This window comes from Propithecus coquereli, unplaced genomic scaffold, assembly GCF_000956105.1.
Source record: "Propithecus coquereli isolate 6110/MARCELLA unplaced genomic scaffold, Pcoq_1.0 Scaffold84, whole genome shotgun sequence".
NCBI classification, from domain to species: Eukaryota; Metazoa; Chordata; class Mammalia; order Primates; family Indriidae; genus Propithecus; species Propithecus coquereli.
In genome coordinates this window covers 5,048,821-5,066,084 of record NW_012154618.1, presented here as the reverse complement: position 1 = coordinate 5,066,084, position 17,264 = coordinate 5,048,821, and the positions used below count along the sequence as shown (strand labels likewise).

At 32.5% G+C, this 17,264-nt stretch overlaps 1 protein-coding gene across 1 annotated transcript in view; it reads left to right on the top strand.

Moving 5' to 3' along the window:
- Window positions 1–17,058, top strand: part of SHOC2 (soc-2 suppressor of clear homolog (C. elegans)) — a 126,712-nt gene extending 109,654 nt beyond the window's left edge. The window contains exons 4-9 of the mRNA XM_012663903.1: window positions 1,666–1,796; window positions 6,193–6,381; window positions 9,088–9,210; window positions 11,491–11,628; window positions 11,985–12,102; window positions 16,512–17,058. Coding sequence (XP_012519357.1) covers window positions 1,666–1,796; window positions 6,193–6,381; window positions 9,088–9,210; window positions 11,491–11,628; window positions 11,985–12,102; window positions 16,512–16,720 — 908 coding nt within the window. The 3' untranslated portion in view covers window positions 16,721–17,058. The remainder of the gene's footprint in view (window positions 1–1,665; window positions 1,797–6,192; window positions 6,382–9,087; window positions 9,211–11,490; window positions 11,629–11,984; window positions 12,103–16,511) is intronic.
- The last annotated feature ends 206 nt before the right edge of the window (window positions 17,059–17,264 follow it).

Below are 17,264 nucleotides of genomic sequence, written 5' to 3'. Positions count from 1 at the left end.
AGGGAGGGAAGGGCATGCCTTTAACCCGCATTTGGGTGAGGCAAAGACATAAAGTGTAACTATAATGTTTGTACCCTCACAATACCCTGGAATTAAAAAAAAAAAAAAAGACCAAATTAACTTGTTTTTGCTAAGTGGTAATTTTTATTGTTGCTTTCGTATTTAATTTTATGCCTATTGAAATTTTATTCAATCAGAACCAAGAAATTCTTGGCCCAGTTTTCAAATACTGTTGTGGAAAGGATGTAAATGAACATAGCATACCTATGGAATAGTTCTAATTGGGGGAATTGAAGTGGTTGCTAAGTTTTTCTGCACTATAGTTGAGTAGACTTATGGTATAGAATCATGAGGGTATTTTTCACTATCAATGACTAATTCTTACCTTGAAAATGTAAAACATAAAAACTAGCTGCAATTAGTCATTACTTAAAACTTCAGTCACTGATTTCTTCAGCAAGCGGGAAAGGTGAAGATGAGTTATAACCAGATAAAGATTATGAGTCATAGTGACGGCCCTTTTATAAGTTTTGTAACGTTGCATTTAAGAAAGAAAGTTGATCATACAACGGCTTTTTGAAAAATGATTAAAGCAAAAAGAAAAAGACAGACATCAGAAGGTTGCCGAAGTTGAAAGCCCTCAAAATATGTCTCCAAAAAGTTAAGTGTGACACAGGCATCCACTTCTGTATTTTCTAACACTGGAAATAACTGTTTAATTTAAAAGTAAAGGCTACATTGGCATTTTAACCTAGCTGAACAAAGAATCTCATAGCAACAGTTGTAATTTGAAGTCAAAAAACAAATGAATTAGCCATGACAAATACATTGAACTAAATTCTCATTACTGTTATCTTTTTGTATTAAAATTAACTTTTTTTTCTAATGTATATTGTTTGGTAAATTAAATTTGAATTCAGCCTTTTATGATAGCAGATATCGTTATATTCATCCAGGTAGTTTACGTGTAGCTTGCTATGTAGTTATTGGCAATAAAAACAGAAAATGCCTAGAAAATAAAATGCTCTGCTTTTTATTTATTCGATAATGAATAATTTGTGCTCAAGCTGGATGTGCTTAGATAAGAGAGACTGTAACTTTCACTTTTGTTTGTAATTATTTTGGTTCGAGGAATTTTTTACTATCAGATCAAGTTTTCAGAGAAATTTTGGAATGTTTATATTGAACCTTTCTGATCTCACAAAATAATTGTTCATCTTATATTTTAAATAATACCATTTTAGAAATTTGGAAATTTCTTCTTCAAAATTATATGTAAAGTTTTATATATAACCACTTGTTTTAAGTTGGATCATCATCACATAGATATAAATGGGATAATTATTATAAGTTAAAAATACACACTACTTTTCAATTAAAGGTTAATTTTTTAAAGTATGCCTATATTTTCTAATAGTTCATTTTAAAAATTAGCTTTTAGCTGTAGATTATTTTTCTGAAACAAGCACAAAAGTAGTTTCAATTTCATCCTAATTGATAGAGTGTAGTATGTGATTCCTTGCTATTAGAAGTTAAAGATCTTACTGAAATAGTATTTGAGGTAATTCGTAAATATCTAGTAGATAACCTGTGATAGTGAGAGGCTCATCAGATTTCGTAAAAATAATAACAACAATAATAATAATTTTTTCTTATTGCTCACAGGAAACTTGTCCAGTTTAAGTCGTCTTGGCCTGAGATATAACAGACTATCAGCAATACCCAGATCATTAGCAAAATGCAGTGCACTTGAAGAATTAAATTTAGAGAACAATAACATTTCTACTTTACCAGAGGTAAGAAGTAGATTAGAGAAAATAAAAGTTGAAATAAGTCTGCAAGATAATGCGGGGAAACCTAGTAAATCTTCACAGCTGGGGAAATAACTTGGTGATTGAGATTGTTTCATTCAGTTATAAAAAGGTCCCATAGAAAGATAACTGCAAAGAATGATCTATATGGAATGTACTACTTATTATCAATATTAGCTGCAACTCTCCTGGGACCCACATTATTGCTTATGCAATAATATTAAAGCCTATTTAGTATATAATGACCACCAGAACCTGTTATTTTTTTAGCACATTGTTTTTAATTTGAGTTTGTTTGTTCTATTAGAAAAATACTTTCATTTATTTTATTTAGGAATTAATTAGGTAAGATATAATACTCTTTTTAAAAAAATTATCTTTATTATTCTTTCACTCTTTCATTCTTGACTTTTCTTCTTTTGCTACCTACTATTTTAGCATGCTCAACAACGTATGTTTACTTATAACCATGATATCTTACTGTAATATTCTAACAAAAGAATAGAATTGTGGACTTACGGATTGATTGAACTTTGCAAAAGTCTTTTTTGTAACAATTAAAAATGTCTTATATAAGTGCCCCTACTATATTTTGACAATTGCTAGTTTTTCTGAGTGTGTGTGTGTATAAATGTATATTTTAATTAAGAGTAAAAGTTCTTTGGATGAATGTTTTTCAGATTTAAACTTTGATTTATGAAGAACCATTTGGGTAGATGAAGCTATAGGTTTGTAGCAATTAATTTATAAAATTTATTTAGTTGATTTGTTTCTTAGGGAGACAGAAATAAAATAGCACATATTAATTTGGGACTCTTATTAATTTGGATGTTTGCATTTTCAGAAAACAGGTTGGTCAGAGTATAAAGATGAATTTCCCAGGATTGTAGTTTCTAGGCTGGACCAGTTCAGTTCACTACGACTATTATGACAATATCTTACCTGTGGCAAAATAGTACTGTTGTTAATAGCAGTTTACATAAAATAAGGAGTAAAACTTACAGATTTCAGATACAGCCCTGAGAACTAGACTGTCAGGATTTTTGTCCTTCTGTGATAGTGGTAATTTAGAATGATCAAAATGGGTGATTTTTTTTAAAAATGTCATCCCCTTTTCTAACCATGACTTATCCATAATAAAGCAAATAACACCTTAATTAGGCCTTGTTGTGATTCCTTTTGGGTGAGATTTGTGAGTCTAAGGCTGACTGGTGCCAGTATGCCTAAATATAAGACAGGGTCTAAATCAAAGTTCAAAAAGTGAAAAAATTTAAATTTATATATATCTAGTCATATGTCAATGAAATGGAACGAGTAAGTATTGGATACCTGTTATAGACATTGTGTGAGGTACTCTCTTATAGAACATTTTATGACTGACATAAGTCAGGATTTACTTTTGTTTGTTTGTTTAAAGAGTAGTTTTAGATTCAGCAAAATTGAGTCGATGATACAGAGATTTTTCGTATACCCCCATCCCCAAATATGCAGAGCCTCCTCCAATATCAGCATCCCCCACCAGGATGGTACATTTGTTACAATTAACGAACGTCTAGTACATTGACACATTAGGATCACCCGGAGTCTAGAGTTTACATTAGGGTTCACTCTTGGTGGTTGTACATCCTGTGGATTTTGACAAATTTATAACAACATGTATCCACCATTATGGTATCATACAAAGGAATTTCGCTGCCCTAAAAATCCTGTGCTCCACCTATTCATTACTCATCCCCTCATCCCCTGGCACCACTGATCCTTTTTTGCTTTGGATGAGAGAGATTAGAGGGCATATAAAGAGAATGACAACTCTCTTCAATCTGAATGTGGAAAAATGTATGTATGTATATGTACACTTGTGTTTAAACTGGCCTGTTTTCAGACAGAGATGCTGTGAGGAAAATCCTTGCTTGTCCTTGTCCAAATATGGGAAAGCATTAAGTCTCATTTAAAAGTAGTCAGTGTACTTTGGAAGCAGCATAGTCTTAACACAGATGTGTAATTATCTGCATTTATAATAAGCACAGTAAGGAAAACAATAAAATCCGTTAGATAGCACTTATGAGACTTTCAGGCTGGGTTAGGCAAGAAAAATCATGACAGTGGTTTTCAATAGGGGTTCATTATATTGCTGAAATCAGAGCTGATAAAATGACTATATACTTTTCCATTTGAAGAATATCTGGACTAAAAATGGACAAGTTTTAATGTAGACATATTACATAAAAGGAACTCAATAACTTTAAGCACATATACTCAAGGCATGAGGCTAGGAGCGGTATATGCAGTATCTCATTTAATCTTCAATATAAACCTACTAGTTATTAGGTTATTCTCATCGAATAGATAGGGAAATAAGACTTAAGAGAGATTATATTTTTAGCCAAATTTGTTATCTTAAATATTTTTCTGGAAATTTGGAGATATATTGATTATCTAATTAATCCACCAAAGTTGACAAAATTGTTAAGTAGGAGATCTAAGATAGGAACTCAGATGTGTCTAACTCTAAAGCAATGGTAAGCAACCCCTAAGTTTCACAATATGACTTAAGAAATGAGAGGTTGGACAGCTGTCTTCTTGTTGTTCCATTTCAGATATATTCAGATATTAACATTTTGTCATAGAAGAATGTTAATTTAATAAAGTCAGGTGTAAGAAGAATAATAACATTTTTGCCATGAGACTCAGTAAAGCTCCGTAATTTTCAATAAAGTAGACTGTAGACATTTTTCCTGAATTGACTGCTAGGTAAATTTTTTCACCACCACTTTTTACTTATGCTCTTCCTTTTGTTTGTGTACAATAGCTAAATGTTAAAAGTAATTTCTTAATGTTCAATATAAAGAACAAGTTTCAGTTCACTGTACAGTTACACTTCCAATTATATAGTTATTTCATTCTTTTCAGCTGGCCTTGCCAATTATACTGACTCCTCAGGTACTAAGTTTTTAGTTTGCTCAAGGTGGACACCTGAAGTTTGAACATTATTTAAAACCTACACACCCTTCACACTGTGCTTGTTTCTCCCTGCTTGTGCTTTTACTTTAGTCTATAATGATTCTTGTACTTCTCTGAATATTTAAGATTTTTTTCATCCTTCAAAATCTAGCTTTCTCAACTTCTTTCCTGCTTCCCCAGTTATTCCAGTATTTCTTCTTTTCTTTGAATTTAAATAGAGAAGGAATTTAAATTTAAGCACTTATTATATGCTAGATATTATAAAACTATTTTATCTCTCTTAGTCTTCACTATGACCTGTAAAATAAGGCATCATCATTTTAAAAATGAACTAAGATTCAGAAAAATAACTTGCAAAAGTCACAAGCTATTAAAAGATAGAGCTAGGGTTCAAAAGAATTTAGAGCTTATAGCAGGTTTCTCAAATGTTAATGAGCATACAAATCACCTGGGAATCTCATTAAAATGTATATTATGGTTCATATATGAACCAAACAGTAGGGCCCAAGAGTCTGCATTTCTGATAAGCTCCCAGGGGATGCTGATGCTGATGCTCTTTCTTGACCCAGACTTTGAATAGCAAGAGCCTATTCTAGATAATTTATTATTAATTATATGTAGTTATGTATTATTTTCCTATTGTTTCCCATCTATGTACTTTATTTCTCATATAGGGTTTAGTCTTCTTAGTAGCAGAGATTCTTTATAATACCTAAAGTTTAGCACTTTGGTTTCATGGTGGGAAGCTAAAGCCACCATAGGAGAGATAGGGTTATATGCTAAGTAAATACCTGTTTAATGGATACATATATTCCCCCAGAAATTTTGCCATATAAAAAAGCAGTGTATTATACAGTATCAGGAAGTGTAATAATCTTCTGAATTTAATATTCCTGAAAGGAACAGTTAAATTATGGAATAACAGGTTACTCTGTTCCAGGCATTATGTTAATCTTAATAATTTAGAGATAGGTATATAACTAAGACCTAGGTAGGACTGGTCACAGAACCAACGGCAGAACCAGAACTCAGACCCAGGACTGTCTGACATTAAAGCTTCTGACTGTAGAGGTCTCAAACTAGTCACCCATGAGGCACCTCTCACCCACAGACATGTTTTCTTTACTCCATAGAGTATTTTAAACCAATGGAAGCCAAACAATAAAAATCAGGAGAATTTCCTGTTTCTTATAAGATCTGTGAGTTTGACTACGTTGGCTCCACATTTCTGCAAGGCAACAATTTGCTAGAGCCCTGTATTGACTGGTAGATGAGGTATCACTACTGGCCTCAGGGCTCATCCCAACCAGTCTCTGTCATTTGTTACCTACAAGGCGCTTTGAGGACTGCTGCTCTATACAAAATTAGTAAATAAGTCTTGTTACAGTTCTAATTCTTATGCTTATTTCGTTTTTTACAGAGTCTTTTATCAAGTCTTGTTAAACTGAATAGTTTGACCTTAGCTAGAAATTGCTTCCAGTTATATCCAGTGGGTGGTCCATCTCAGTTTTCTACTATCTATTCCCTCAATATGGAACACAATCGAATCAATAAAATTCCATTTGGAATCTTCTCCAGAGCAAAAGTATTAAGTAAGCTGAATATGAAGGTAAGCATATATTTGTATTAGGGGTCTGGGGGAAGTTAATATAGCTGGTACTTCCACTAATATTTATGTTTTCTCTGTTGGTATAGAGAATGAGTACTTGTACCTTCCTGACAAGTCTAAATTGATAACAAGAACACTTTGGGGTGATTTGTATCAGATAACAAATATCTTAGAACTGCGTATACCCTTGGGAATTTGTCCTAAAGAAATAATCATGAATATCCATAAAAATATAGTTGTAGGTATATGTATTGCAGAGCTATCTATTTCGTATGTACCAACTTATTAATAAAAATAGGGACTTAATTTTTTTTAAGTAATATATCTTTAATGGAATCCTATGGCGCCATTAAAACTGATATTCTGATCTAGAACAATACTAAATCCTAGTTGAAAAATTCTCAGTTTATTAAGTAGAAGAAAGTTAAAGCATATAAAAGTCTCTTCCTATGCATAATTTTTAAAAGTTGTTTTTAATATGCTTAATTAAATATTTATATGCATACATATATCCAGTGTTTACCAAAATGTTTTTTATCTTTAGATTCCAGAATTATTTAGTGTCTTTTTACTTATCTATGTACTGTACAGTGAATGAGTTTCATATTTATAATAAAGTTTATTGCAAAAGGAAAAAAGAGCTGGGCGTAGTGGCTCACACCTGTAATCCCAGCACTTTGGGAGGCTGAGGTGGAAGGATCACTTGAGGCCAGGAGTTCCAGACTGGCCTGGGCAACATAGCAAGACCCCTGTCTCTACAAAAAATAAAAAATATTAACTGCATGTGCTGGTGTGTACCTACAGTCTTAGCTACTCGGAGGCTGAGTTAGGAGTATTGCCTGAGCCTAGGAGTTCGAGGTTGCAGTGGGCTATGATCTCACTGCTGTACTCCAGCCTGGGTTGATGAAGTGAGACCCCATCTCAAAAAAAGAAAAATAAAAAAATTTTAAAAAGAAGAAAAGAAATGGAAAAAATATCTAATCCAAGGATTTAATTTATAGTAAACAAACTTTAGGCCCAGAGAAGATAATTGAATTGGTCACCTATCTAATTCATGGCTGAAGTAGGAATCCAGAAAACCTGGGTTTCCTGATTCCAGGTGTAGTGTTCTTTCTGTTATATCATACTATATCCATTTGTCTTTGCGCCACTTCAACATAATTGTGGTTCCTTAAACTCTAATCTAAAAGTACAATTTTTTATTCTATCTATACTTCTTCACAAATATGTATTTTATGATGATTCTTTAGGAGTATATAATAAGTAAACTAATGGGAATTCCAGATAATTTATAGTCTTAAATAAGTATAAAATTTGTTATTAATCAGTCTGGTTATATGAGATATAGCAGTGGCAATGATGTTAATTCCAAATGTCCATTTTGTAATATTCAACTTAGAACACAGTGGTTCCGGTGTTCATTACTTTTTGCATTTGATTATACATCTTTATGTATATGGTATTGCAGTATATTAGCTTGGAAAAGCTTACTGTTTTCAATAAAATAAAAATAAAACTTAGAGCTTTGCCTTAATTTTTCTTTAAACACAATAGTGTGAATTTTTAATGAAACTTTTTCTTGATTAAATCCAAATGAAACTTATCATTTTTCCTCATGTAAGTATCAGTAATAAATTTTTTTTAAATGAAAATACTTTATCATAGTGTAACAATCAGTAATTTGGGCATAGATGGATATTAAGTGAAAAGCTTTCATTATAATATGGTTTTCAGATGGATGTTTGCTACTTGAGATTTCTCTTATGGATGATTTTGTGTAAAATGAAACAAGTAATCCATGTCCAGTGCAGAAAAAATTAAAATACAGATTAACAAAAAGGACTTAAAATACTCCTACCACTGAGAGGTAGCATCACTGTTAACATATTGACATAACTTATGGATACACTTATCTGGGACAGGGGCGCTGATTGTTCTCTCCCAGTACCAACACCCCTTACACATAATGGTGTGGTAAGAGTTAACATGATGAAAGTGTGCGTTGTAAGTGAATACATGAAAGCAGGAAAAAGATAGTGAATAATTGGCATATATTTCACTTTTTGTTCCGTATATAGCCGTATCTAATTTTTAAACAAAATTAGGACCACACTTACTGTTTCATCATCTGTTTTTATTACATAATGATAAATATATTTTACCATCTTTTCTTATGGATTTTTATATTGAAATTTTAGACAATATTTTAATGATTTAATATGTGGTCTTAATAAGACTATTTCTTCCTCTCTTATTTTACTGCTCAGCATCTCTAGAATTCCTGAACTCATCCAACTTTCCTTATGGGCTATGATTAGATGTGTCTTCTTCCATTGTATTCATATCTTTATTTAAGTATTTACATTTTATTCAATGATCCCTGTACATTATTGTAAAATGAGGAAAACATATTTATATCACTAGGATCTTTGAAATCTTATGTTTCTCTGTATCGTGTATTTTTCTATTTCCATTACAAATAATGACATAGGGAATAAACTTCCAGTTAAACCTCAAAATAAAAGCCTAATTACTGTATAAAAAGCTTTGGAGGCTTAGAGTTTTTGTTGCTTTTTTTTCTTTCTATATTTGGATATCAAAAAGGGAAATAAGGTTTTGTTTAATTAAGAATTATGTTTCCAAGAGAGACAGGCAAATATGAAGCTTTGTTGTTCTACCTTGGATACTTCTTTTTGTCTTTGCCAGGACAATCAGTTAACATCACTTCCCTTGGATTTTGGAACTTGGACCAGTATGGTAGAATTGAATTTAGCCACTAATCAGCTGACAAAGATCCCTGAGGATGTGTCTGGTCTTGTTTCCCTTGAGGTGAGTATAGATGAGCATTTAGAACTCTTTAGACCCATCTATACTTGTCTCATTTATAAAATTTCACATTGCAATAAGCAATTTCTATTTGGGTAAAGATCATAATTAGAAATCTTAGAGCTTTCTTAAACATACAACCCTATTAGGATGATGAAGTGTTGACTTAGTCTAGGCTTAGTGCTTCTGAACTACTCTTACTAAAAGTTGGTAAATTTGAGTGCTATAACTTACCTTTGAAATAAAAGGTCACTAAAACTTAGCATCTTTTAGAACATATTTTTTAACTACTACACCACTGTCTACCAAAATAATTATGGACTCCTTAGACTAGTGTTCAGAACACTTCATCGTACTTTTTCATCCTAATTACCTACTTACTATTTTATTTACTAGTTAAATTTTTTTCTTTGTTGGAAATCTAGTGTGTGTATTTCTAGCTCTGTATGTTCAGTCCTATCGTTTCTAATATCTAGAATGCCCTCTCCTCATCCCCTTAATTTTTTCTTTTGAAATTCTTTTCCATAATAAAAGATCATCTTATTGTTACCTTCTTAGTCAGGGATGATTTCTCTTGCCTCTAGGTTCCTAGTTTTCATCTTTTTGATGAAAAAGCTTACTAGTAGTAAATATATTGTTTTTTTATTTTATTTATTTTTTAAGAGACAAGATCTTGCTCTGTTGCCCAGGCTGGAGTGCAGTGGTGCGATCATAGCTCACTGCACCCTCAAACTTCTGGGCTCAAGTGATCCTCTTGCCTCAGCCTCCTGAGTAGCTGGGACTACAGGTGTGTGCCACCATTCCTGGCTAATTCTTAAATTTTTTGTAGAGACAGGATCTTCTTCCTATGTTGCCCAGGCTGGTCTCAAACTCCTGGCCTCAAGAGATACTCCTGCCTCAGCCTCCCAAAGTGCTGGAATTATAGGCATGAGCCACTGTGTCCAGCCAAATATTATTGTTTTGTAAAATTTCCGCCATATTCATGTTTTTTAAAAATCTAATTATTTAATATTTATTATTATTAATAAGGTGAAATAGCATGGTATAATGGCTAAAAGCATGAGTTTTGAAGTCAAACAGATCTGGGTGCAATTCTGATTTTTCTCTGTCTATAGTTATGGATTTAATCCACCCAAGCTTCAGTTTCCTAAGCTATGAAAGGGGAACAATAATGTTATTTACCTCATAGGGTTGTAATTAGGGTTAGAGGCAATAATATACATAATGCATTTAATACAGTGCCTTGCAAACAGTAAACTCAAGTGGTAGCTGTTATTATTTTCTTTGTCTCTTTCTATATATTTGCTTTATTATGAGTGGTATAACTTTGGGGGAAATAAATGGGCATAAAAATTTAGCCAGAATGTGGCCAGGCGCGGTGACTCACGCCTGTAATCCTAGCACTCTGGGAGGCCGAGGTGGGTGGATCGCTCAAGGTCAGGAGTTCGAGACCAGCCTGAGCAAGAGTGAGACCCCGTCTCTACTAAAAAATAGAAAGAAATGTTAATTGGACAACTAAAAAATATATAGAAAAAATCAGCCGGGCATGGTGGCGCATGCCTGTGGTCCCAGCTACTCGGGAGGCTGAGGCAGAAGGATTGCTTGAGCCCAGGAGTTTGAGGTTGCTGTGAGCTAGGCTGACGCCCTGGCACTCACTCTAGCCCGGGCAACAAAGCGAGACTCTGTCTCAAAAAAAAAAAAAAAAAATTTAGCCAGAATGTTATGGAGATCTTTCTATTTACTGCTCTTTCATACACCTTATTTTTCCCCACCGCCCTGCTAATTGTAACTTCTTTGAGAACAGACTGTCTTCCTCAGCCTTCCCACCCTCCCCCATCCATATCTTGTAGTGGGGCTTTCAGTATAATAAATATGCCACAAATAAAAACTGTGGCGGCATGATTGGGGCAGTTTAGAAGTCATTTGTTACCTTCCTTAAGTGATAGTTTATAAGTGATTTTAGATAAATAATCAGTTTCCTATTAGATAGACACTAACTCTATGAATCTTAGTGTAAACAGTAATTTTATTTTTTTAAAATTTAGTTAAAATTAAGTTGCTTCTGTTGCTTTCATTAGTTTCGCATAATAAAATTCCATTTCTAATAACTATGGTTTTTTTATGACTAGTAAGTTAAATATTTTATATATGTTATATAAATGAATATTACCCTTCATATTCACTGTTTGGAAAATTAACATTGTTTAATAAGTGATAATATTACCACACAATGGTAATATCCATTTCATGAGTTGCTGAACATTGTCAATAATTTCTCATTAGGTTCTAATATTATCAAACAATCTTCTAAAGAAGCTTCCCCATGGTCTTGGAAATCTTAGGAAGTTAAGAGAGTTGGATTTAGAGGAGAACAAATTGGAATCCTTGCCAAATGAAATTGCTTATCTTAAGGATTTACAGGTAAAAACATTATCCTGATGGCTTTGTAGTTACATGATTAAAGTTTTTGGAATCTGTTCCAAATTGCACATTTTTCTTAAGATTTTGACCTAATTCTTGGACCAGATAGATTTTCCTATTAGAGCATTAGAACTGACTTTTATGATCATATAATCTATCTGCTTTTGTTTTCCTAATAAATGGTAGTTTTTGAAAGAAAAACCTATAACTTATTAAGTGATTCTCATCCTATCTAATCTAATTTTCTTATTAATTTATTTTATTGTTTAGTAGATGTATTATTTTAAGATGTATTATTTGCATCAGTTGTAGGAAATTTATATGTAACTGTCTTTTATTTTGTTAATCTTTTTTAGAAATTAATCTTGACAAACAACCAGTTGACCAATCTTCCCAGAGGCATTGGTCACCTTACCAATGTTGCACATCTTGGCCTTGGAGAGAACCTACTCACTCATCTTCCTGAGGAAATTGGTATGAACCCTATGGATGCTTGATTCTGTACTAATAATTTGCTCTTGTGCTTTCAAGCAGTGTTTCAGAGAAATACAACCAATCTACTGTTTTTATAAAGTGAGGTTACATCAGGCATAAGATTTTTTTTTGTAGAGTACCAGTGGTTTAATTGGTTGATTGGTTTTGGTTAGGTTTCCTTATGGGATGTTAGGGTTAATATGGTATTTGAGAATGTTCTAGAATACTTAATTTCCAGTAGTTTTTATATATGATCTCAATTTAGAAGAGTTATGTTATACTTCTTCCAAATTTAAAAATTACACAGGCTTGAATTAAATTAGTAATGTCTTTGCCAAAAGAACATTTCTTTATGGGATTTGAGTATTAATATTAATATTTGACTAATTGATACTTGGCAGTACTTTAGCATTTTTCAAGTGTTTTCATTTCCATTATTTCATATAATCAACATGACCACTTTGAATTTTGGGTAATGCAGATTGTAATCCTATCTTACAAAAAGTGAGTTATTTGATGAAGATCACATAGTAAACAAATAGTAGTTCTTAAATTAGTAATTCTGTACATCCTGTTCTCCCATCTGTAGTGTGCTGTCCCATAGGCACTATAGGTTAGTAGTTCAGAATGATTTTGGAGATAATAGACAATTCAAAATCTAGCTCTGCTGCTTATTGGCTTTGTGACTTTGGATAAGGTATGTAAACTTCCTAAGCCTCAAATTTCTTACCTGTAAAATAAGGATAATAGTAACTTCTAATAGGGTTATTCTGAAGATTAAATAATATCTTATATGTAAACAGATTTTTTTTACCTGCTAGCTATTTAATTAGTCTTCTAATAAATGCCATTGTCAAATACTTCAAATATTAGAGTTTAAAAATTGGAAACACATGAGGCAAATTTATACTTCTAGTATATTTATTTCTAAAATATTTAATATTTATTATTATTAATAAGGTGAAATAGCATGGTGTAATGGCTAAAAGCATGAGTTTTGAAGTCAAACAGATCTGGGTGCAATTCTGATTTTTCTCTGTCTATAGTTATGGATTTAATCCACCCAAGCTTCAGTTTCCTAAGCTATGAAAGGGGAACAATAATGTTATTTACCTCATAGGGTTGTAATTAGGGTTAGAGGCAATAATATACATAATGCATTTAATACAGTGCCTTGCAAACAGTAAACTCAAGTGGTAGCTGTTATTATTTTCTTTGTCTCTTTCTATATATTTGCTTTATTATGAGTGGTATAACTTTGGGGGAAATAAATGGGCATAAAAATTTAGCCAGAATGTGGCCAGGCGCGGTGACTCACGCCTGTAATCCTAGCACTCTGGGAGGCCGAGGTGGGTGGATCGCTCAAGGTCAGGAGTTCGAGACCAGCCTGAGCAAGAGTGAGACCCCGTCTCTACTAAAAAATAGAAAGAAATGATCTGGACAACTAAAAATATATATATAGAAAAAATCAGCCGGGCATGGTGGCGCATGCCTGTGGTCCCAGCTACTCGGGAGGCTGAGGCAGAAGGATTGCTTGAGCCCAGGAGTTTGAGGTTGCTGTGAGCTAGGCTGACGCCCTGGCACTCACTCTAGCCCGGGCAACAAAGCGAGACTCTGTCTCAAAAAAAAAAAAAAAAAATTTAGCCAGAATGTTATGGAGATCTTTCTATTTACTGCTCTTTCATACACCTTATTTTTCCCCACCGCCCTGCTAATTGTAACTTCTTTGAGAACAGACTGTCTTCCTCAGCCTTCCCACCCTCCCCCATCCATATCTTGTAGTGGGGCTTTCAGTATAATAAATATGCCACAAATAAAAACTGTGGCGGCATGATTGGGGCAGTTTAGAAGTCATTTGTTACCTTCCTTAAGTGATAGTTTATAAGTGATTTTAGATAAATAATCAGTTTCCTATTAGATAGACACTAACTCTATGAATCTTAGTGTAAACAGTAATTTTATTTTTTTAAAATTTAGTTAAAATTAAGTTGCTTCTGTTGCTTTCATTAGTTTCGCATAATAAAATTCCATTTCTAATAACTATGGTTTTTTTATGACTAGTAAGTTAAATATTTTATATATGTTATATAAATGAATATTACCCTTCATATTCACTGTTTGGAAAATTAACATTGTTTAATAAGTGATAATATTACCACACAATGGTAATATCCATTTCATGAGTTGCTGAACATTGTCAATAATTTCTCATTAGGTTCTAATATTATCAAACAATCTTCTAAAGAAGCTTCCCCATGGTCTTGGAAATCTTAGGAAGTTAAGAGAGTTGGATTTAGAGGAGAACAAATTGGAATCCTTGCCAAATGAAATTGCTTATCTTAAGGATTTACAGGTAAAAACATTATCCTGATGGCTTTGTAGTTACATGATTAAAGTTTTTGGAATCTGTTCCAAATTGCACATTTTTCTTAAGATTTTGACCTAATTCTTGGACCAGATAGATTTTCCTATTAGAGCATTAGAACTGACTTTTATGATCATATAATCTATCTGCTTTTGTTTTCCTAATAAATGGTAGTTTTTGAAAGAAAAACCTATAACTTATTAAGTGATTCTCATCCTATCTAATCTAATTTTCTTATTAATTTATTTTATTGTTTAGTAGATGTATTATTTTAAGATGTATTATTTGCATCAGTTGTAGGAAATTTATATGTAACTGTCTTTTATTTTGTTAATCTTTTTTAGAAATTAATCTTGACAAACAACCAGTTGACCAATCTTCCCAGAGGCATTGGTCACCTTACCAATGTTGCACATCTTGGCCTTGGAGAGAACCTACTCACTCATCTTCCTGAGGAAATTGGTATGAACCCTATGGATGCTTGATTCTGTACTAATAATTTGCTCTTGTGCTTTCAAGCAGTGTTTCAGAGAAATACAACCAATCTACTGTTTTTATAAAGTGAGGTTACATCAGGCATAAGATTTTTTTTTATAGAGTACCAGTGGTTTAATTGGTTGATTGGTTTTGGTTAGGTTTCCTTATAGGATGTTAGGGTTAATATGGTATTTGAGAATGTTCTAGAATACTTAATTTCCAGTAGTTTTTATATATGATCTCAATTTAGAAGAGTTATGTTATACTTCTTCCAAATTTAAAAATTACACAGGCTTGAATTAAATTAGTAATGTCTTTGCCAAAAGAACATTTCTTTATGGGATTTGAGGATTAATATTAATATTTGACTAATTGATACTTGGCAGTACTTTAGCATTTTTCAAGTGTTTTCATTTCCATTATTTCATATAATCAACATGACCACTTTGAATTTTGGGTAATGCAGATTGTAATCCTATCTTACAAAAAGTGAGTTATTTGATGAAGATCACATAGTAAACAAATAGTAGTTCTTAAATTAGTAATTCTGTACATCCTGTTCTCCCATCTGTAGTGTGCTGTCCCATAGGCACTATAGGTTAGTAGTTCAGAATGATTTTGGAGATAATAGACAATTCAAAATCTAGCTCTGCTGCTTATTGGCTTTGTGACTTTGGATAAGGTATGTAAACTTCCTAAGCCTCAAATTTCTTACCTGTAAAATAAGGATAATAGTAACTTCTAATAGGGTTATTCTGAAGATTAAATAATATCTTATATGTAAACAGATTTTTTTTACCTGCTAGCTATTTAATTAGTCTTCTAATAAATGCCATTGTCAAATACTTCAAATATTAGAGTTTAAAAATTGGAAACACATGAGGCAAATTTATACTTCTAGTATATTTATTTCTAAAATATTTAATATTTATTCTAGCTGACCTCATTTAATTGTTTGAGACATTTTCCTAGAAAGTACAAATATCCTAAGATAGTCTAAGAACAAGTTTTAAAAGACCATATAATTTGATGTTTGGCTTACTGTCAAATATGTGATAACTCCCTTACGGAAAGTTTATATGAAGTAACAAAAACTTTCCTCATGAGAAATTTATTAATATGAGAAATTGTCACATTGTCTACAACATAAAAGTGATTATAGGCACTGAATATATAATAAACTCACCTCTGAAGTTTAATATGCATGTGTATGTGTTTGTGTGTGTGTGCATGCATGCCAGACTGTCCCAAACAGAATCACTGGAGATGGACATGTATTTTAAAAAAGCTCACCAAGCTCGAAGACCATAAAGGAAGAGGTTCTGATTTAGTTGATATGGACTGTGACTTGGATATCAGGAGTTTTTTAAATCTCCCCAGTTGATTTAAATATGCAGCAAAGTTTGAGATCCATGGTTGTAGAGGATTTTAAAACTAAGATAAGAGAATAAGAGGAAATGAGTATTAAGTATATATAATGCCCAGGATAGCATCATGCCCAGTTGAACTTTTGAAATAGTAACTCATTTTTTTAAAAAGTAATAATTGATTTGATTTTTTTAAACAGGTACACTGGAGAACCTAGAAGAACTGTATTTGAATGACAACCCCAACCTGCATAGCCTTCCCTTTGAGCTGGCTCTCTGCAGCAAGCTTTCAATCATGAGTATTGAGAATTGTCCACTCAGCCACCTTCCACCTCAGATTGTTGCTGGGGGGCCTTCTTTTATCATTCAGTTCCTAAAGATGCAGGGTCCGTATCGTGCCATGGTCTGATACAAATCTACTGGTCCCACACACTGTTCAAAAATAGACTGCCATTAATTTTTCATATCTATATCTGTATCTATTTATGTAGATACTGATATATATGGCAGATTTATAAAGATTGCATTATGTGTTTCTGCTAATAGAGGAATCATAGCCATTTAGATTTTTTTTTTTAATTCTGTACAAAAGGCTTATATAAGTTTTCTTTGCTGAATTTGATGGATGTTTTTCTGTTGTGTAATCTGATATGCCAGTTTGCTTAAAACATTTGCCAACAAATTATGAAGTTATTAAATTTAAGGGACAGAGGTAGTACAGTTAGATATACTTTCTCTTAGGAAAAATAATGGGCAAATAATTTTGTTGCAACTTTTCATATATATATTTTCCCCTTGTCAATTGTCATATCTTTATAGTATTGTAGGCCCTGAAGGTAGAATTTTTCTTTAACTTATTTTGAGATTTGAGATTTAAATTTTATGTATTGTTTACAGTCAGAGTAAATCACTGGATTGTTGTTGTTGTTATTATTTTTTGGTTTTGATTTGCT